Below are 24026 nucleotides of genomic sequence, written 5' to 3' on the forward strand. Positions count from 1 at the left end.
TTTTAACATTTAAAAATAATTTTTTGGGCAGCTAGGTGGCACAGTGGATAGAGCACTGGCCCTGAATTCAGGAGGACCTCAGACCCATAACACTTACTAGCTGCGTGACCTTGGGCAAGTCACTTAACCCCACGGCCTAGCCAAAAAGAAAAAAGAAAAAAAATAATTTTTGAGTTCTAAATTTTTTCCTTCCTTCCCTTTCTTGTGCCTTCCCTGTGAAGGTAAACAATTTGATATAGGTTATACATGTGCAATCATGCGAAACCTATTTTCATATTAGTCATCTTGTGGAAAAAAAAAGACCAAAAAAAAATCCATCAAAAAAATAGAAAGAAAGTGTCCTTCGATCTTCATTCACACTCCATCAGTTCTTTCTCTGGAAGTAGATAGCATTTTTCATTGTGAGTCCTTTGGCATTGTCTTGGATCATTTTATTGCTCAAAATAGCTAAGACTTGGAGATTCACAGATGATCATTGTGCAATATTACTGTTACCTTTTTACATTCTTATATAGAAAAACATATTTTTATTAGGGAAATAGCTGAACATGTTATAGTTAATAAAATATTATTGCACCATAAGAAATGACAAATATGAAGTAAGAGAAATTTGAAAAGACTTATATGAACTGATCAAAAGTGAAGTATAAGAACCAGAACAGTTTATACTATAAACACAATAATATAAATGAAACAATCTTGAAAGTCTTCAGAACTCTGATCAATACAGTGAACGATCAAGACTTCAGACAACTAATAGTGAAGCATGTTACTGCTACTCAGCAGAATGGTGAACGTTTGTGTGAAATAAAGCAGGCATTCTTAGGCAGGGCAGCATGTTGATTTGTTTACTTGGCAAGGCCTTAGTCAATACAGAAGTGACTTTTTAAAAAAAATTAGATCTGTGATTTCACTGGTGTAAGGAACTCCTGGACAGGAAAACTTTTACCAGCGCAGATCAGTAACAGCTAGTTCTGCAATTTATAGGATTAAGAGAGTTGCCTTCAGCACTGAGAGGTTTTCCCAGGTTCACAGAGTCAGATATGGCTGATCCTAAGGGGGCTGCATTGCATGAACCTGGAGATGGCTGGGTGGGTGGAAGGAATGATAGTTCATATATATATATAAAACACATTATTTTTTAAACTTTCTTTCTGTTCCATCTCTTACCCTCTCCTCTTTGCTTCCAATTGTCCTCTGTAGCTCCACCTCAGGGACCAAGGGGATTAAGGAAACAACACAGGACAATACATGACATGCCAGTGAGAAAATGGCAGCGTACTAGTTTGATAAATTAAATAAAGTATGCTTTTACCCTGACTCCAGGTAATTCTGTGACCTCATCTTCTCTTCTTCTCTCAGCTACCAGTTATTAATTTAGGGAGGCAGTGGACTATATGACTGACATTTAGAGTAGAGAATGAGACATCTAGGAATTGTAACCTATCCTGAGAATAGACTTACAGATGGAATGCATATAGATGCCTTTTTCCCTAAAATTAGCCTTTCTTGTACCCTATAACCTTTACTTACCAGGGATTCAGAGTCCCTGTCTATTTCTATTTCCTATCTATGATCTAGTCCCTGTCTATATCCCGTCTATTTACAAAGCAAGCAAGCTAGTGTAAGTGTTCATTACTACTTACCTAGACCATTGCAGGAACCTCCTTACATAATGTTGTCCACTCCTTTCATCTGGAATACTGTAACTATTATGTTATGAACAAGCTATGCTCAAGGTATTATGCTAAGTGCTGGGGATAAAAAGAAAGGAAAAAAACAAACACCTGACCTGAAGGAGCATATAGTATAATGGAGGAGAATCCACTATTTATAGCACTGCCAAAATAATCTTTCTTATAAATAAGTCAGGTCATATCATTCTTCTGTTCAAAAATCTTCAGGGGTGTTTTATTGCTTTCTATGTACTTTTGTGTTTAGCATTCAAGGTTGTCCACAATGTGGCATCACTACTTTTTCAGCATTTCATTTCATACTATGTTCCAATTAAACTGGATGTCCCAGGTCCCCTGAACATGTACTGAAATCTCATGAATGTTTTGAATAGCTTACCTTCAATTAAAAGTGAGTATCCCTCTTCAAGAAATTCCAAAAAAAAAACCCCAAAAACCCTATATAGAAAAAATTGGAAGGAAAACAAAATTGAGAGAAAAATTTTATAGACAGTTTCTCAGATAAAGGTTTCATATCACAAAGATATAAAGAACTTTGCCAAATTTATAAGAATACAAGACATTCCCCAATTGATAAATGGTCAAAGGATATGAATAGGCAGTTTTTTAATGAAGAAATCAAAACTATATATAGTCAAATGAAAAAATGCTCTAAATCACTATTGATTAGAGAAATACAGATTGGCTAAAATGATAGAAGGGAAAAGCAAAAAATATTGGATGGGATGTGGAAAAATTGAGACACTAATACACTATTGGTGGAACTGTGAAGTGATCCAATCATTTTGGAGAGTAATCTGGAATTATGTCCAATTATTAGTTCTATTTGCCAATGGAATTAGAGAAAAAGGAAAACAACTTGTTTAAAATATTTATGGTAGAACTCTTTGTGGTGGTAAAGAGCTGGAATCTGAGGGGACGTCCATCAGTTGCGGAATAGCTAAACAAGTTGTAGTATATGATTGTGATGGAATACTATTGTGCTATAAGAAATGAAGACCTGGTTGATTAAAAAAAAACACATAATGAAATAATGAAGAAGGAAATGATCAGAACCAAGAGAACATTTACACAGTAACAGCAATATTATTTTAAGAACAACTTTGAACAACTAAGTCATTTTGAGTATCATACTCAAATCAACTACAAAAAAATCTATGAAGGAAGATGCTATCCACATTCAGAGAAGGAACTGATAAAGCGTGCAGTATGGTTTTACATGTATATACATGTTTGTGTCTAATGGTAGTCTTCATTGGAGTGTGGTGAGGAAGGAGAGAGGGGAAAAAAAGTGCCCAAAAGAAAACCTTTTTTCTGCCTGGAAAAGGAAGGCAACTTTGAAAATGATCCCCATGTCCCTCAAGGACAACCCCTTTATCATGGATGTCTAGTATTTATTACATAATTTTTCAAAAAAGTAAACTGTGAAATGGAAATTAATAGTTTTATATTGAATCCTTTTTTTATATTGTGCTCTGTACATTGAAATGTGGGGTTTGTCTTTTTGAAGTTCAAAATAGATAGAAATTTTTTTAAAAAAAGAGATTTTTTTTTAAAAAGGCATTCCCCTTGGATTCCCATAAATACTTACAAGTATAAACATTCTATTCTACCTTATACCTTAAAAAAAAAACATTGTGAATCAATCTGCAGCAGAGCCAAGACAGTGGAGAAAAGGTAGGAACTCCTCTGAACTTTCCCAAATTCTTCTCCAAACTTAAATAATACCTCAAAAAAGAATTTTGGAGCAGTAGAATTCACAGAGTGAAATAATTTTTGAGCTCAGGACAACATAGAATGCTGGCAAGAAAGGTCTATTACACCATGGTGAGAGGGGGCCACAGTGCACAGCAGGAAATGCCCCAGCAAGCCAACAGCAAGGCCTTGGAGGCAACTGAAATCATGTTTCTGGAACTCTCAGCCAACAGATAAGAGGGTCTGACAACTGGTCAGAGGGAGATTTACCGGGGTCCCTTTGTTGGTATAGGACTTTATTACATTACCCATATGTAAGTCCTGGTCTCAGTCCGGCTTGCAGTCCCAGGGTAAGGAGGAGCACTAGCACAATGGAGTGTGGGACCCTGGTCACACTTCCAGGGCAGAAGAGAGTGCTTGTGGTTCCTCACAGACCAGAGCACAGGCCAGGAGAGCAGTAAACACACTTCTCCTTGGATCATAGTACTTTGGAAGCACTGAAAACTTACAGGCCCCAGAACTACCTATGAAAACAGCTGCACAAAAAAGCCGAAGCTTGGGACGGTGCTCCCTCCACCCCAGGAGCAGAGCCCTACTTTAACATAAAGTTAAAGGTCAAGAAGTAGGCTGGAAAATGAGCAAACAACAACAAAATAACCTGACCATAGAAAGTGACTATGATGACCGGGAAGAACAAACACAAACTCAGAAGACAACAATGTCAAAATTGCTACATCCAAAGCCTCAAAGGAAAATGTGCATGGGTTTCAGACCCAAAAAGAATTCCTGGAAGAGCTCAAAAACTATTTTTAAAAGCCAATAAGAATGAACTGATCCAATCATTCTGGAGAGCAACTTGGAAATATGCGCAAAGGGCTATAAAAATGTGCATATCCTTTCATCCAGCAATACTACTACTAGGTCTGTATCTCAAAGAGATCATAAAAAAGGGACAAGAGCTCACATGTACAAAAATATTTATGGCAGCTCTTTTTGTGGTGGCCAAGAATTGGAAACTGAAGGGATGACTATCAAATGAACAAGTTGTGGTATATGAAGGCAATGGAATATTATTGTGCTGTAAGAAATGATGAACAGGCAGATTTCAGAAAAACCTGGAAAGACTTGTAGGGACTGGTGCTGAGTGAAGTGAGCAGAACCAGGAGAACATTGTACACAGTAATAGCCACATTGTTCGATGACTAATATTGATACACTTAACCCTTCTCAGCAATGCAACAATCTAAGACAATTCAAAAATACTCATGATGGAAAATGCTATCCACATCCAGAGAAAGAACTATGGAGTCAGAATGCAGGTCGAAGCATACTATTTTCTTTTTGTTTTTCTTTGTTGTGGTTTTTCCCTTTTGTTCTGATTCTTCTTTCACAGCACGACTAATGTGGAAATATGTTTAATATGATTGTACACATATAGCCTATATCACATTGCATGCCGTCTCAGAGAGAGAGGGAGAAAAAAATTTGGAGCTCAAAATCTTATACAAGTGAATGTTGAAAACTACCTTTACATGTAATTGGAAACAATAAAATACTATTATGTGGAGAGAAAAAATTTTTAAAATAGAAAAACAAACTTTAAAAAATTAAAATCAAATAAGAGAGGTAGAGGAAAAAGTGGAAAATGACAATGATGCAGAAAATCATGAAAAAAGAGTCAACAGCTTGGTAAGAGAGGCAAAAATACTGAAGAAAATACTATCTTAAAAACCAGAATAGACCAAATGGTAAAAGAGGTACAAAAATCCACTTGAGAGAACTCCTTAAAAAGCAGAATTGGTCAATGGAAAAAGATATACAAAAATTCATTGAAGAAAAGAACTCTTTAAAAAGCAGAATTAGCCAAATGGAAAAGGAGGTACAAAAGCTCACTGAAGAAGAAAATTCCTTAAAAATCAGAATTGGGCAAGAAAAAGATGATGGCTTCATGAGACATCAAAAAACAATAAAACAAAATCCAAAGAATGAACAATAGAAGAAAAATCTTATTGGCAAAACAACTGACCTGGAAGATAGATCCAGAAGATTTAAAAATTATTGGACTACCTAAAAGTCATGATCAAGAAAAGAGTCTAGATTTCATCTTTCAAGAAATTATCAAGGAAAACTGCTCTGATATTCTAGAAATAAGCAGGTAAAACATAAATTGAAAGAATATGAACATCACCTCCTGAAAGAGATCCCCAAAGTAAGAATCCCAGGAATATTATAGCCAAATTCCAGAGCTCCCAGGTCAAGGAAAAAATATTGCAAGTACCCAGAAAGAAACAATTCAAATACCATGGAGTCAGGGTAACACAGGTTTTAGCAGTTTCTCCATTAAAGGATCAGAGGGCTTGGGATACAATATTCCAGAAGCCAAAAAAGCTAAGATTACAACCAAGAATCATTTACACAGCAAAAGTATAATACTTTAGGGGGAAAATGTGAATATTTAATGAAACGGAGGACTCTCAAGCATTCTTAATAAAAAGACCAGAGTTAAATAGGAAATTTGACTTTCAAATACAAGACTCAAGAGAAGCATAAAAAGGTAAAAAGGAAAAAGAAGTCACAAGGGATTCAATAAGGTTAAACTGTCTACATTCCTATATAGGAAGATGATATTTCTAACTCTTAAGAACTTTCTCATTATTTAGGGCAGTTAAGAGTATACATAGACAGAAGTCAAAGGAGTTGAACATCATGGGATGATATCTAAAAAAAGTTAAATTAAGGGTCAGAAAGAGGAATGCACTTGGAGAAAGAGAAAAGGAGAGGTAGAATGGGGTAAATTATCTCACATAAAAGAGGCATGAAAGAGCATTTATAGTGGAGGGGAAGATATGGGATGTGGGAGGGTGGTGGAGTGCTTGAACCTTATTTTCATTGAAATTGGCTCAAGGAGGGTTGCATGTTCTATTAACATACACACTCATTTAAATATAACAATCTATCTGAACTTACAGAAAAGTAGGAAGGGGATGAGGGGTGGGCTGACAGAAGGGAGGGCAGACTGGGGAAGGCAGTAGTCAAGAGCAAAACATTTTTGAGGATGGACAGGATGAAATGAAAGTGGGATAAATGGGGGAGGATACGATGGAAGGAAATGCACAGTAATCATAACTGAAAAAAATTCTTTAATAAAGTTTTTCTGTTAAAGTCCTTATTTCTCAAGTATATAAAAAAGGAGTCAAATTTATAAAAATAAAAGCCGTTCCCAATTGATAAATGGTCAAAGGATATGAACAGGCAGTTTTCAGACAAAGAAATCAAAGCTATCTATAGTCATTCGAAAAAATGCTCTAAATTATTATTGATTAGAGAAATGCAAATTAAAACAACTCTGAGGTACCATCCCACACCTATAAGATCGGCTAATGTTACAGAGAAGGAAAATGATAAATGTTGGAGGGGATGTGGGAAAATTGAGAAACTAATGCATTGTTGGTGGAGTTGTGAACTGATTCAACCATTCCGGGGAACAATCTGGAACTATTCCCAAAGGGCTATACAATTCTGCATACCCTTTGATCCAGCAATACCACTATTAGGTCAGTATTTCAAAGAGATTTTTAAAAAAAAGGAAAAGGACCTATATGTACAAAAATATTTATGGCAGCTTTTTTGTGGTGGTAAAGAATTGGAAATTTTGGGGCTACCATCAATTGGGGAATGGCTAAACAAATTGAGGCACATGATAATGGAATACTATTATACTATAAGAAATGACAAGCAGGATGCTCTCAGAAAAACCTAGACTTACATGAATTGATGCAAAGTGAAATGAGCAGAACTAGAACGCTGTACTCAGAAACAGCAATATTAAATGATGATAAACTGTGAATGACTTAGCTATTCTTAGCAATACAATGATCCAAGAAAATGCTGAAGGACTTATGAAAAATGCTATCCATCTCCAGAGAATGAACTGATGGAATCTGAATGCAGATTGACATACTTCATACTTTATTTTTCTTAGGTGTTGGATTTTTTTTTCACTACATGACTAGTATGGAAATAAGATTTACATAACTGCACATGTATACCCTCTATCAAGCCTGCACAACATAACTGTTCATGAGTTACAAGGGCCTGCGAAAAATGTAGGGTTGCCACTGCAGGTTCTCCTGTTTGTCATGTGACCATGGCAACCAACCACGGTCAGTTTGTCTCTAGTCAAACCTATCTGCAGCCCAAAGTGTAGCCTATTTAAATTTTGACCCCTACCTACTGCCAAGTTGTACAGGTCTGACCTATATCAAATTGCTTGCCTTTTCAAGGAGGGGAAGAAAAGGGAGAGGGGGAGAATTTGGAACACAAAATTTTAAAAATCATGTTAAAATTGTATTTACATGTAATTGGGAAATAAAATATTAAACAAAAAAAAAAGCCTTGCTATGTCTGGTGTCCTCTGGAAAACCAAATGGCACAAACGAGGGGCCAAATGAAACCCTATCCCATCCTTACTAGGAAAGGCAGGCTACAGATGTCTACTTTGTCATATATCACCGAATAAATTTAGACTCAAAGATATATCTGTGTTAAGGTAGTAACTCATTATGATTCAGGTCTCAGGTGGAATGAATTATCAGGCTCACCTCGGGTGAGTTCGACATAGTTTGTCTATTGCTCAGTTCTGTGAACTAGACTCTCACAACCCAAAAAAAGCAACCCTTTGAGTTGGTCTATCAGTAGCTATGCCACAAGTGAGGATCATAGCTGGGCCTAGAATTAGTAGGAGGAAAGAGGACTGGATTACATGTACAAAAAGGGCTTTCAATGATGCTAAACTTCTCCCCACCCTTCCAGATATCCTTCCCCCTCCAAAAGAAAAAAAAATCTTCATTTTAAAACACTATTATTCTTTTGGAGATGCTATATGGTTGTAAATCATTGAACCCTACAGTCTCTAAAGAATCATAACAGTGAGTGACCTAATGGAGAGATTCATAGTGGGTCTAAGTAGACTACAACATCTTCCTAATTATATAGCATGTGAAAGTGACAAACAGATATAGGGAATTGGAAAAGGAAAGGGACTGGACACGAAGCAAAAGTATGAGATAACATAGTTATGCCGGAGTGTTGTTTTTGTCAATGTTTGTTTTGTTTTTAAAGAAGAGCAATGACATCTTAAGGGTGATGTCTCGGCTTGTGTGTGATTTGGATTTTAATGAGGCAGAGCTGTGCAAACAGTCATCGGAGTCCAGTGGCAAGACAAAAGGCAAGATGACTGGCCTTTGGTGGAATGTCAGACCTAGAGGGAGGCCCCCAGACCCTTGGAGAATTACACACAATGATGTGATCATTATGACATCAACCTATCAGTGGGGGTGTCTTATCTCCCATTAGGTTTAAACTCCACTAGGGTAAGTGTCTTATTTAAATGTTGTATCTTCCCCAAGGCCTAAAAGTGATGTCATCACAACACTGAGGGTTGTGTTGGATTGCCTTATCACAACTTTGAAAGAGGAAGTAAATCTTAGTGGTGTGCCTGAAGCTGTCTCTATCCTTTACCGAAGTCACACACTGAAATGCAAATGAGGATTTCAGAATTTCAGTAGAAAGCAGAATAAAAGAACCCGGATATATAAAGGAGCTGTGTAGGGATACCATTACTGGTTTTCCATGATGAAACAGTGTATTTTGTCAGCTGATCTACGGTAGGGGTTCTTATCCTGACATCCATAAATCTATACTTAAAAATATTTTGATAACTTATTCCAATATAATTTCTTTCTTTCACAATCTTGTGTATTTTAAGCATTAAAAATATTATTCTGAGGGGTTCACAGGCTTTACCAGACTGCCACAGTGGTCCATAACACAAAAAAGGCTAAGGACATCTGCTCCACAGCAAATGATCAAGCGCAGAAATGTGGTTAACCTACCAAAAGCACATCTAGAAGCTAGCTCCTTTACCTGCCCTCTTGCTTCTACCTTTTCAATTCTTTTACTAGAGACTGACCATTAACTCACCCTAAGCCATCTTAGTCTGACCTAGAAACAGGAGAAACACACTTCTCATTTCTACCCATTTTCTAATGACCTTAATGTTCTTTGTACTTCTTGTCACTATTGAGCTTTTCTTTAACATTTTGTATCATTTTCTGAAATCTTTTCTATTAAAATAGTTTGTACAAGTTATTAAGAAAAACAAAAGAATTATTATTAAAGATATTATTTCATAATAACAAAGTTATTAAAAACTGATGTATGTAAACAGATTTTGAAGCTAAAAAGATTACAGACAGAAATAAAAAAGAAGAGCAATCTTTATTTAGTAATTTTTGATATTTAAAATACAACTTAGTTGTTCATCCACCAAAAAGAAGACAAAATCCTTAATGTTCAAACAGTGCTTTGGAAGCCTGACTTTTCTAAGGACCAGACATGAAAACCTTTGTGTGTCAATACTTCCAAATAAAATCAGATAGAGTTCTACACAATAAAGGGCTGCAGAGCTGGGCCCTGAGAAAACAGCACTGTCACAGTGCACTTCTATCATGGTCAAAACAAAATGTTTTGCTTTTATGATGTTTTCCATAAATTCTTTGTATTTAAAATTTCCATTTATACAGAGTGTTAGTTACAAAAAGCTATTACCTAGTAATCCAGTGGTATAGAAATGAGTCACATTTCAAGTTTTTATATTTTCCTCTTTCAAAAAATAAGACATTCGGCTATCTTACACAAGTGCACGTGCGCTCACATACCCACCCCCACACACACACAAGTCCCTCTCTCCCCGAAACACATTTTTTTGATCTGTGTAAGATAACAGAAACATATTTGGTAAGTGTTTCCCAAAATAACATACATAACTGCTAACCAATTAAGCCTAAAAGGTATTTTTTTCATATACATTTTGCTAATCCCTGCCATAGCTTTTGTCTAAAAGACCCAGGTAGTTTAAAAACCATGATACATTTCCTTTATTTCATCAATTAAACAGGCCTAATTCCATGTGAGAAGGGAACCTATTAACATTCAAAAGATATGAGACATTTTGGAAGAACCAGATTAAGAAATTAGAAGGGCTTTGTACAGGAAAATTTTAACACAGATCAAATTTTGGATTAATGATGATAAAATCCACTTGGACCTTGAAAATGGAATGAAGCAAGTTCTTTTTTTTGTGTGTGCAGAAACCAAAGTCTGCATCTTTTTACATAATATGCTTAAAGGAAAAAGAAAGTAAGAATGAAAGAAACCTTTCATTTTAAAAGTATAAAAAACAGTAATTACAATGAACTTAAAATTTATCATACCAGTAATATAGACTTCTTACAGTTTTTAAGGTGAGAATATTTAAAGAAGTTAATAAAAACAATTCCATAACACTAAATTACACTTTCTCAGGTCCACCCTTCTCTACCAAAATAGTTACAGGAATGTTTCTAAATCTCAAAGAATTTAAATCACTATTAAATGAAAATTGCCTTTAAAATTTCATTTGCAATCATAACTGAACAAACTCAGTGTCAAATATTTCAAAGCATGAATTTTCTAAAAAACTCATCTAAGAATAAAACTAAAAACAAGTCATCAAACCAATTCTCATTTACTTTTTCCTTCTTCCCATTTATTTAGATTTCCTTATCCTCTTGAATTGAAATGTTTATCACCTCAAAATCATGCTATTTATTCTAGGAAATGTAAAGTAAGTGTTTGGAAATGCTGTTTCAAATAAAGGCAAAAAAAAGTGTATATGTACATATGTAGATGTAAGTACATATATTAAGGCCCAAATATAGAAATCAATCCATTTGCAGCAAATTAGTAAACTGGATCTTTCAAATGTAAAGAGAGGTTTTATTCAGATTAAAAATACTCTGTTTAAAGTGACAACTTATTTCAATGTATTGCTTTTCAATCTAATGAAAGCATTAAAAAAATAACTTTATGATTTTTTAAAGCACTGAATCAAGCTTTTCTCTGCACTCTGGCAGACCCTGTCTGCCAATACAAAAGCTATAAATACATATTCATTTTATAGAAATTGGCACAAGCATGATTTTTAAAACAGTATTGAATGTACTAACAGTGAGAGGTTAGGCTGTATTTTCAATTTCTTGTTTTGGCATAAACTTTAGCTATGAGAAGCTTTGTTTTACAACACTAAAGCATATATTTAATTATATTTTCATTGATTTACTAGATTTTTAGCAATATATAGTCTTAATTTAGGAAAATCTTCATGTGGCATTTCACTTAAAAAAAGCATCCCCATTAATAAAACAAAATGTTTTGAGAACAATAAAAAAACCTGTTTGCCTAATATTTTTAAACAAAAATGTAAATTTTACCTTTTTGAATTTTTGATATTGAGATATAGTTTGCCTCCAAATATTTTTATATTTACACGTAAATCTTAATATCACTACTCTGCAAATTCAAAAACTCTGACCAGTACTCCTTCCATGTAAAAGTCGTGCACTTATCTGAAAATACACATTACATTGGTATTTCCAATCTTGTCATTACTTATTACTAATATTTTGGAGATCCAACCAAAACTTTTCTGTACCTTGTTAATCCTGTTCAATACTCATTTCGCATAAGAATAAATATTGTTTAAATATTAAACATTAATGTTCTCCTAACTGTTGACCCAGAATAGAAATCCTTTTTTGAACATTTATAGTAGTTCCCTATATTAGTGCCACAAATGAAATTTTATCTCAGCAGGATGGCTATTGTCAAGTTGTAGAACTTGACTTCTACACAGGATGCTTACAGAAAGTGGTAGGATTTGATGTACTTTTATAAAAATTTTAAATTTTAAACAAATTCACAAGTTTTACAATGCACTGAATAAATGCCAGATTAAGAAAGTAGGCCAAGGGAGGGATGAGATTTCCAGCTCTGAAATTACATCAACTAAGGAATATAATCTGAATGACTAGAATTTAAGATATCAAAAATCTATATTCCATGATAAGATGGCAATACATTATTTTTTAAAATATAAAATTTATATGGTATGTTCCACGTAGACATAACTCAATCTGAACTTTCTGGCCTAAGGGTCCAACTTGAGTCAACAAAAAGCATCAAGAATTAAGGCTGACATGTTATTTTAAAAATCGTTTCACCTGGGCACTACAAGAGTTTAAACCTTGTGTTTTACTTTTCTTTGAGACCACTTACTATGTAAGAAACTATAGGAGAACATAGTTTCAATCTTAACAGTTAGCCATGTTTTTATGTTAGAGAAAGCATTAACTCAAACATATGAATTGCTGAATGCAGGTTTTCAAAGAGAAAAGGCGATAGAAAACAGACATGGAAATATTACACAAAATCGTAGGGACAATTGCGCATATTTCCAGATTTATTCATTATTGTATTCTAAAATCAAGAATTTTATTTTATAAATTAAAAATGCTTAAAAAGATTTAACAGCCTAAATTTTTCCTTATTACTTTATGGTTCACGTCAGAAAATTTTATATGGCACAAGATAGATTTTTTTTTAAAAGTTTACACTTGAGTAAAAATTACTTCATCAATAAAAGGCATTTCTTAGGTTTCAGTTATATCTAACAACAAATCTTACAGCAAAAATTTTCCCTGATCAGTACAGCCATCCAGAATTTTTTAATGACATAACTACCATATTTTTAATTTCCAGAGAAGCAACTTGGACATTCCTATTTAATATATTAACTCTGAAAAATTTTGCAAATGAAAACAAATAATGGCTGATGGCAGGAGCAAAATGCCTATTTTAAAAAGGCACTATTAATCTCAACCCAAAGTATAGCACTATTTAACAAAAAGTCATTTGGGAACCCTTATAAAAAGATGTTTGACAAAACTCTCTTTTATTTACAACCTCACTTGCTATTGAATAATCCAATTATTATTGTATTTATAGCTAAATAGTATGTTTCAAGTCACAACATAATTTTAAATATAATTTAGTAAGTAAATTATTTCCATGTGTTCCAAGATTACTGTACGGATGAAAGTATTTCTGTTAAATGGAATATAAGTCAAGCAGCGTTTATCTACATTTTCATACATTTCAAATGTATGTTAAAACAGAAAGCACCATTCACAAAAAAAGACTGCAGGATGATACAAACCAGGTAGCCCAGTTTAGTCCATTTCACATGTATCTTGGACCTTAAATCTTTTAACACAAGCTAGCTTGTATACTTCATTTCCCTCATTTTCCTTAGCAACAGAGGAAACAACTTGACATCGAGGTGCATAATGTAGGGATGGTCATTTAAGCTGTAACATTTTGATATAACAGAGAAGATATTCATGAAGCACCTGGAAAAATAGTTATGTTCTCCCCAAACTGAATATTCTGTCTCAACACCTCACTTTTGCAGGGTTCCCTTCAAATCTAGGAATGCACCAATCATAGGATACTGATCCCTTTATGGCATATTGAAATGATAGGAAATCATTCCTATCATAGGCTAACTTCAAATAAAGTGGAATGAAAGCCCTATAGGAGAAATACTGAGGTCAGAGACAATGAAAAATAAAGAAAAAAAACTAGAGCACACAAAATACAGTTGTGGCTAGAATGATTTACCCCATTAAACATCATACCTGTTGTAACTATAGACAAGTGACACTCTTTGTAGTAAGGCCATTTGGGGCACTAAGAAACGAGCAACTACGAGAAGGTGAGAGAGGAGTAAATCAGATTATTCAACAGAGTTGGAAAAAACCTGTGGCTAGATCCTATGAGTTGGTCTGCAAACAAATTTTTAAAAAATTCTTATTTTAAGAGGTTATTGCCCACCCCCAAAAAGAGAGTAAATGTTATTATTTAGAAAACTATTGTCTATTTCTTTAATTGCTGAATGCCTCTTTGGCTGGTATTTGGAAGATACAGTCTTTAGTTCTAAACTTGATGCATTTTCTATTATTTTTATTTGCACGTTACCTCCCCCTACTTTTTTCTGAACTGTGCTACTCTGACATATTTCTGAAATGAGCTCTGTATAGGAAATATCTGCACAAGGGGTCAATGTTGGGGAATATGAATATTTTGATATTTTCTAAAAAGTCACTTTGCTATTTTTTTCCTTCAGTCTTCAAATTATTACTAACAGTTTCCAAAGACATATTCATAGCAGCTTGAAGCATGTCTTCTTCAGTCATATCGTCACCTATTAAGAAGTCAAATATAATACTCGGTTACTTCCAGGCAATCAACAATTAAACAGCAAACTCTTTAAAAGATATGCTTTTAGGGATCTAATCCATATTCAGTTATGTGAATTTTCTCTTTATTCACTTTCTAACATTTCATTGCCAAAAACTGGCTCAGTATTGTATCCAATTAAATCAAAGCTTATTCAATTAATAAAGTAAGGAATGTTAATATATAATCTAATCTGAATTTTGAAATTGAGTATTGCTTTAACTTACCTATTTGAGATTCAATTTTCCTAATAGTAAAATGGAATTATTCTCCTCTCAACTACCTCTGTGGAATGTTATAAAAATGAATTCATTGCTGTAACAAAACTTGCAATGAAATAGAATAAAATTTGCAAGTATGAAATACTAGAGAAAATATAATTTTTAAAGTTACAGGTATATCTTCAAACATTTGCACATAAATTGAGGATACCATCTAGATATCTAGTTTCTTTTCAAAAAGTTTCATTTCTACTGCTAGCATTAGGAATGCTTTAGATCCCTTGCCTCCTAAAATCAGAGAATTACAAAAATTTATCCAAATTTATGCCAGAGACAAAAGAAAGAACATTTTCTGGGGGATGATAAGGCAATTTAAAAACAAACAAACAAACAAAAATCCTACTCAGATGCTTCACTGTGGCACAGAAGTGAACCTGAATTCTTAAAGGCTATGCCCATGAAGCCTAAGCTCTGACAAGTTGTACACCAAGTTGGAAAAGCTTTAAGTATGGGCCTGGCAACAAATACTGCTGTTAAAATATCAAACTTGTTAAGTCAGGAGAGTTTAATCACCGTCCATCAGATAATATATTTGTTGGCCATTGTGACCCATACAAGAGGTAAAATAAACAAAGCAATATATACTTGTCTCTTCATTCAATCCCAAATAAAAGAAATGACAAAGAGCTCTACATTAGAGTGTCAAACATGATAACCAGATTAAAATATAATTGGGGAATATTTAACAAAATAACTAAAAATGCAGTACAACATAATGTTAATCTGTGGTTTTCTGAGTCAACATGCAGTGATCATTTCTTTTGACACCACTGATCACATACACACACACATACACACACACACACACACACACACACACACACACACACACACACACACACACACACACACACACACCCCTAAGCTAACAAAAGTGATCAGAAGGTAATAAAAACAAAAATAATACCTGGATCAATTTCTAGTGCATTTGCACTTGTAGTCGGCTTTTCCTGTAGATGTGGTATCTGTTCTGGCTGCTCTTGTCTGAAACATTTAAAGACCAAATGTGAATTAAAGAAAACACACCCCAAGTAATGAATATTCCATGAAAGAAACTATTCCACAAAGAATTGTTTCAGGAGTTATAATCTTCACTGGTACAAACACTGGAACAGAAAGCAAAGAGCATTTTTTAGTTGATTAGCTATTAACTCTTAAAATGTGGATGTGCCCTCCCCATCCTTAAGAAAACTGGACATGCAAAAAGCTGGTTGCATAAAACAGGTAAATTAGAAAGTAGTTATGCCACCTCCCATGCCCCCTCATTCACACCAAAATAACTCTTGACCTTTATTATGACCTCTGGTCCCATAACCCATCCTTCTCCTCTCAATTCTCTCTCCCTGACACTGCCTTTCCTAAATTCCATCCACAGCCTATGGTCTGTCCCTTTAAAGTCTCACTAGCTACCACTTTACATTCTCTTAGCCACCCCTTCCCACAAGTCCTTATCCATATCTGGTAAGGGATGCTGAATATTGCAGCAGTCAACTTTAGCTGGGGTCTCACTGTTGTCTGACATTTCTATACTTCTCTCTCATTTCCCACAGCAACTATTCCCAATCTTTTCATCTCTCTTCTTTTCCCCCAATCCATAGTGTCTTAATACTTAGAAAGAGGACGTTAAGTCTTTTTTAAAAATTTCACTGAGATTGAGGCCACGTGACATGAATTCCCTCAGTTCTTCAAAATTTCTCTTTATAACTGCCCTCTCTTTTTCCCTTTCCTCTACTCATAGAACTCCTACTCCTCACAAAGGCTAATTTTTCTACCTTTGTCCTTGATCTCATTCTCTCCCATTTTTTCCAGGTCTTTGCTTTGGCAGTCATAACTTCTCTCATGCATCTTCCATTTCTTCATTGCCACTGATTCCTTCCATTTGCCTACATACATGGTTCAGGTCTCTAAACCTAAAAAAAAAAAAGTTTTCTCTTGACTCTTCTAGCCCCTCTACCTACCATCCTATCTTTCTCTTCTAAGTTTTTGGGGAAAATTACCTCAAATTCTTCACTACCAATTTTCCCCTCAGCCCTTTCTTTAATAAGCCATCTGGCCCCATTCCTCTACTGAAAATGTTCCCTCAAACGACACCAGTAACCAATCCATTTTTTCAGTCTTTATTCTCCCCAAACTTTGAGGAGCTTTTGCCACTTTTGAACAGCCTTCCCCCCAGGACACTTTGCCATTCACAAGCAAAATTCTTCTGGTTGTGCTCCTATCTCCTTAACAGTTTTCTGTCTCTTGACTTCTTAATTTGAATGTTCTCCAAAGTTCTGTCTTTGCCCTCTTCCCCTTACTACAAAATCTTTTTCCTTTGGCAATTTCACACAAACGACTCCCATATTTCTAGCTCTATTCCCGATTTGTCTTCCAAGTTTCAGATCCATATCTGTCCTACCATAAGACATTTCCCCTGGATGTTCCACCAGTACCTAAAATTCAACATGTCCAAAACCAAGCTATTCCTTCTAACCTGCTCTGACTTCACTATTTCATTTGTGGTACCATCTGATCTTCATGTTCACAGTCATGGATTTATCTTTGACACTTCCTTTCCTCAAATTTCAGACAGTTGCTGAGTTCTTTCTATTCCATGTCCACAGTATCTTTTGAATCTGTCTTTTCCTCTCTATATTCACTATGATTATTTTAGTATGAACCCTCATTATTACCCATACCTATTCTCTCCTTTCAATCTTTTCCTTCTATCATTGCCAAAATAATATTCCGTTTGCATTTAAAGACCTCCACAATCTAGTTCCAATCTACCTTTCCAGCTACTACTCTCTTTTCATGAATGCCAGAGTCAGCAAATTTGTATTACATACTTTCTCCCAGTCTTATTTTGCCCTCTCTTACCTCTTGTCCTTTGGCTCATGCCTGGGCTGGACACCCATTCCCATCTCTGCTTGTTGAAATTCTGCCCTTCAAGGCCCAACTCAGTTGCCCCTCTCTCCATGAAACCTTCTCTGATCATTCCAGCTCGAAACAATCACTTCCTCCCTGAATCTCAAATAATGTTTTTATTGTATACAACCCATATACTTACATATCCTAACTTTTGTTAAGATGATTTATGTTCTTGTTTAATTTCCCCCACTAGACTGTAAGCTCCTCAAGGGCAAGGACTTTGTCTCATTTCATCTTTTTATGCCTATCACCAAACAGAACCTTGAAGATATTAAGTTCAATAAATATTTGCTGTCTTAATGAGTAACTTTTCAGGACCACCTCAATTCAACTGACTCCAACAAACATTTATTAAGCATCTACTAAAGACAAATATGAAAAAGTCCTTGTCTTTAAGGATATTACCTTCTACTGGAGTATACAACATGTACATAGGGATAAGATAAGGTAATTTAAAGAATGACAGAGCATTAATCGCTGGTGGTGGAAATATTAGGGACAGCTTAGCAAAGAATATGACAAGGGCTCTTCTTATAGGAAAATAAGGATTTTGATAGGCGGAGATGAAACAGGCAGTATAATGGTCAGGGTACAAAATGGAGTCAGGAAGATCTGGATTCAAATCCTATCTCACACTTACTGACTACGACCATGGGCAAACCACTCAACTTCTTTGTGCCATGGTTTTCTCATCTATAAGTCGTCTATAAAATGGGAGGGAGGTGGCTTCTAAGGTCCCTTTTAGCTTTAACTCTATGATCCTATAAAGAAGCAATGTGTTCCAGACAGAGGGGAAAACTGTGATGTCAAATACAAGGACTAGCATGGCAGTCCAGTTTGCCTGGAACTTTTCCCCACAGTTTAGGAGCAAAGCAATGCATAAAACATAAAACACTCACAAGTATGCATTGACAAAGACTTAAACATGAAGAAGCAATTTTTATAATTATATTATACTCTTATGTAGGACCCTTTTGTGAGACTGTAGAATCAGCATTTCACCTTTGTCTTGACTGTTGACTGTTTGGAACCTAGAATGTGTTAAATGGTATAATATGAAATAATCTGGAAGGGTACAATGGAGCCAGATTGTAGAGGGTCCTAAACAGTAAGCTGAGGGGTTTATATTTTATCCTAGAGACAACAAGATAAAGACAAATGAAGTTGTTGGTTTGTTTTTTTTTGTTCCAACTGTGCATGACAGGTAAGACTCATGCCTTAGGAAAGATTCATTTTGTCAGCTTTATTTGGAGGATAGTTTACAGTGGAAAAAGACTAGAAGCAGGGACAATTAGGAAGGACCTGGATTTCAGTGGTGGCCTTGTGAGCAGAAATGCAAGGACAGATAGTAAAGTGTTATAGATGAATTGATAAGATTTGGCAGTTTAGTGGACATGAAGACAGAAAGTGAGTCAGGGAAAAGAGAGTCAAAGGTTACCCTGAGATTCATGAACCTTGGAGGATGACAGTAATCTTGACAGAAATAAGGAAGTTTGGGGGAGTAGTACTGGGAAGGGACAGGGGGATAAGCAGTTCCATTTTATTTATTTATTTATTGGTGAGGCAATGGGGGTTAAGTAACTTGCCCAGGGTCACAGAGCTGGTAAGTATCAAGTGTCTGAGGTCAGATTTGAACTCAGGTCCTGCTGACTCCAAGGCTGCAGCTCCATCCACTGCACCACCTAGCTGCCCCCGAGCAGTTCCATTTTAGACAAGTGTGTTTAAGATGCCAATGGGACATTTAAGAGTAGATATGTCGCAGGCAGGTGGCTATGTTGGGAACTAGAGTTTAGGAGAAAAGTTAAAGTTGGACATCCAGATAGGTGTAGGACATCCAGATGCAGAAATAACTGCATCCTTGGAAACTGAAGGAGATCATGAAGGGACAGAGTATACAGGGGAAGAAAAGAGAACTTAGGACAGTTTTGTTGAGACACCCAAACTTAGGGTACAGGAGACAGACCAACCAGGAAAGAAAGCTGAAAAACAGAGTCAGGCAGATAAGAGTACTAGTAGAAAGCAATGTCTTAGAATCAAGGGAAGAATATCCAAGTCATCAACACTGTCAAAAGATGCAGAGAGGTTAATGACTGAGAATAGCTCATTGGACTCAGTAATTAAAAAAATAATTTGAAATCTTCAAGGAGAAAGTTTCATTAAAATAGTTAGGGTTAAAAGCCAGAAGTTAATGAGTCGTGAGGAAACAGAGACAATGATTCTCTATGATTCCTTTCATAAGGGAAGATACATCTGGGACAGCTTGAAGAAATGACAACATAAAAATAATGATGTTTTCAGGATTTAGACAGATCTGGTCATGTTTACAGGCAAAGGGGAAGCCAGTAGAAAAAACTGATAATGAGAGAGATGGAGAGAATGATTTGACTAAGTAAGCTACTAGAAGAGACAGGAAGGGCTGGGATCAAGGATAATACAGAAGGGCTAGCCTTGATAAGAAAGGTCACTTCTTCCCTGGAGAACAGAGCAGAGGAGAAAACAGGTGAAAATGTAGAGGTTTTAAGCTGTGGATGAAGAGGGTCAAGATGCATGGCCTGAGTTTTCCCAGGAAAATCAGAGACGATATCACCTGCTGGGATGGGAATGTCTTGGGGTCTTCAAGAGGAGGTTGGGAACAGTTATCTGTGGTATATGATAGTCAATTAGGGAAGAATAAAAGAATTTAAAATATTTCAGTTTAACAGCAAGGACCTAATCAGTACTATTATATGACTATTTCCAGAGGTACTTAGTATATATAAGCTGGTTAACTATAGTGCAAAGGATATAATTAGAGGAAACTGAGGCCAGATAAGTGATGATGATTAGAACTGGAAGGAATGCTACAATGAAGACAGATAATGGATTGACAGAGTAAGACAGAGATGGAAAGACAGGAGTTTATGATCAAAGAAGGTAATATCAGACCATCTGACGCATAAAGTAAGGCATATCTGTCTATTTTACAAAATGTAAATTCAAGTACATAAAAAATAAAAACTGTTAAGAAAAACTTCTGACCATCAACATACATTATAAACTGTACTTTTAGAATATAAAATCTTAGAAGCCACAGTTTTTAAAATTAAAAAAAACAAACAGGAAACATTGTTTTTTTTTACAAGAACAATGTAAAAGGCTAACATGTGCTAACTGAGTATATGTTGCTATGTTGCTTATATTAGCAACATGCAAAATTTGGAAAAGTAGATTCTCAATTCAACTGATGACGGAGCAAAAATAATTTCTGTGTTTCTATAACATATAATCCTAGTTATTTAATTACTGCTAAGAAATCTTCAAATAGAAAGGAGATTCCATGTAGTAGTATGCAGGAGAAGTAATATTTAATAAAGATACAATTAGTCCAGTGACACTGACACTTGAATTATTAGGAGATAACTCATTGAGGAACCTTTATTATCTGGAACTTACCCTTCCCCAAATGAGGAAACCTTAATACACTAATGAGCAGCCAAAATAGATGTTGCCAAGTTCATATACTAAAGCTATTGGTGTAGGAGCAAAATAATAAGAATAAGAAGAATCTACACACCTTAAAGAGTATCAATTTGGCAATGATTGCAGTAATTCTTAAAAAAAAGACTAAATTATAGTCTATTTTAAAAGATGAGAACATTGGTAGTATGTTTCTAAAATTTTCTAAATGTCTAAGTTTTAAAAAAATTTCATTGATAAAGATGATATACTTTAGTTATCTAAAAAATTCATATAAGCAGAACAATTTGTCAACCCATTATGTGATTTTAAATGGCCATAGAGAAGCACTAAAAATACCTGCTCTTGGGACAAATATATTCTATAGTAAAAATGATCATTGGGTGTCTCAGGTCCCAGAAAAAGAGGCCTTGTTAAGTATACAAATAGTCATATTTCTATACATATGCCCTCCTCCCACAATCAAATTACCTACCTTCAAACAATGAGCTCTCTCTTAATGGCTTTTGGATCTATCATTTCATTTATAGTATGATTAAATTTAAAGTATTACATACTCTTTTAATGCATGATTTTTTAAATTCAACTTTAAAATAGTTATAAAAGTTGTTGTTTTTTTCTTTTTGGTGAGGCAATTGGGGTTAAGTGACTTGCCCAGGGTCACACAGCTAGTAAGTGCCAAGTGTCTGAGGTCAAATTTGAACTCAGGTCCTCCTGACTCCAAGGCCGGAGCTCTATCCACTGTGCCACCTAACTGCCCCCGTAAATAATTATAAAAGTTTTAAGGAGAATCTTAAAAAACATCTGTCCTTTTCAAAGGCTTATCTTTAGTGTCAGGGAAAAGAGGCAAAGGGTTGTGGTTTAAGTATTGAGTGTTCAATAAGTTATAGTGATTTAAGGACATTTGTAATCATTTTGGTAAAAGATAGCTGAAACAAGATATACACTTAAAGCCTTTTTTATTGACTAGTTACACACAAAGTAAATCAAATGGCAAAGAGTATTAAGTAACTATCTTCAACACTTTGTGTGTTATTTTCACAATGTTGTGATTATACTTGACTATTCTATATTTACACTCAGAAAATAGATATGGGCATCCAGATTTGGCTTACCTGTTACCATGTTATAATTTCTAATTTTTTCTTTAGATTTTGTTTGCTTCTTTATGATGTTCTAGATTTTAGAGACTGATTAAATTAAGATAATTTTGAACTTTATTTCTATTTTGTCAGAAACTCCTGAAACAACAATATTTTTAAGTTACTTAGACATTCTGAGAGATGTATTAACTTTTGGGTCACTGGTAGCATTCATTCCATTTTAACTACATTGCAAAAGATCTCATTTAAGAGTTCCCAAAGAGCTAATAAATTCTCTTAAAAGTGCCTGATTCAGACTGTCATTCATAGGATTTGGCTAAATGTAAGTTCTAATAATAAAGCTATACATTTCTTGAGAGTACTGTATTCCTTTTTTTAAGCTAAGATTTTCAAATAAGTAGTTCTGAAAGTGGACAACTGGCTGTTGATAGCAAAAAGTACAGAAATTTTTCAAAGAGAGCAAACTTCTCTTCACTTATAAAAGAAACTACTCAAATATGAAAATATAGTGATTAAATGTACAAATGTTACTAAACTTTTAGGTTCACAAAGCAAAGATAAACTCACCATAGTAAATTCTTTATACTTAGCTACTTCCACAATAATTCTAATGAAAATAAAGATTTGTATAGGAAGATATCAGAAATGTCATTTTTAGAGTCTTCTTAGTGAAAGGCTAGTTAGTAGTTTTATAAAAATGATATTTAGTCAGCATATTCTGTCCTCAGTTATATTAGCACTACATGGGTCACAAAGACAGTCACTTGCCCTCAATAAGTTTTTCAAGGGGACTGAAGAATCAGAGAAAGTTCCAGTGGATGGACTCAAATAATTGATATCTCCTTGTATTATTCACTTTCCGGCATTGCTGAATAAAAGTTTTTAAAAGCTCATTTACTAAAAGAATGAGTTTTTGCACTTCAAGAATGTTTCTTTTTCTCAGAATACACTAACAATTCTTCTCCTCCCCACCCTGCACCCCCAAATACTTCTTATTGGTCACTTAGTTTCACTTTGACCAAAAAGGTAATGTGAAATGAAAAATGTCATGGAAAGTTAGAGACCTATGTATAGGAGCATTCACCACTGCACACAGGTAAAAAAATCTACTATTCAGAGCAGTACCAGGGAACAACTTTTCTATCACAGATAATTCTCCCACAAAAAACACACAAGAGTCAAACATAAGAAGTGAATTAGTTGTCTGCTGCCATGCCAATGAAAACATTAATATACTACTCACTTTCTTCATAATGATGACAAATGGTATGTGAGCAAAATACTATTTTTTAAAAAGCTGAAATTGTTAGCATCATGTATGCTTGTTTCCAGAATTATTTACCAAGTGCTAGAAAAAATTAAATGGGTCAGATTGTGCCACTGAATTCTGAGTTACAGAATTCTGGATGATATCTATTAAAAACTTTATAACTTTCAAGATATGAGAATAGAATATTTAACAAATTTACACAACAATGGACTGTTGGAAAAAAGGGGAACAATTTTAGAGGGTAATACAAATACTGGCCAATATACTGTAACCATGTCTGATATATTTAAAACTTAACAAAGTTATATATTTAAAAACAAATCTGATGTAAGATAGATGATGACTTAAATTTAAGGAGAATGACAAAGGATCAATACTACCATTGCATCTATTGCTGATAGCTAGTCTTTTCCAAAGTAGGGCAATAACTTCCAACATG

General features: G+C 34.7%; 1 protein-coding gene across 4 annotated transcripts in view; it reads right to left on the reverse strand.

The window, feature by feature from the left end:
* Window positions 1–9649: 9649 nt before the first annotated feature.
* Window positions 9650–24026, reverse strand: part of ATXN3 (ataxin 3) — a 36138-nt gene continuing 21761 nt past the window's right edge. For 3 of the 4 annotated variants that reach the window (XM_021004269.2, XM_021004268.2, XM_021004271.2), the window contains 2 exons: window positions 15756–15832; window positions 9650–14532 (listed from right to left, as the gene is read on the reverse strand). In XM_021004269.2, the coding sequence (XP_020859928.1) occupies window positions 14438–14532; window positions 15756–15832 (172 nt within the window). In that variant the 3' untranslated portion in view covers window positions 9650–14437. Of the gene's footprint in view, window positions 14533–15755; window positions 15833–16620; window positions 16759–24026 lie in introns of those variants that run through there. The other variant, XR_002327826.2, reaches the window with a different exon arrangement.

The sequence above is a fragment of the Phascolarctos cinereus genome, unplaced genomic scaffold (genome assembly GCF_003287225.1).
Source record: "Phascolarctos cinereus isolate Bilbo 61053 unplaced genomic scaffold, phaCin_HiC Scaffold_3;HRSCAF=262, whole genome shotgun sequence".
NCBI classification, from domain to species: domain Eukaryota; kingdom Metazoa; phylum Chordata; class Mammalia; order Diprotodontia; family Phascolarctidae; genus Phascolarctos; species Phascolarctos cinereus.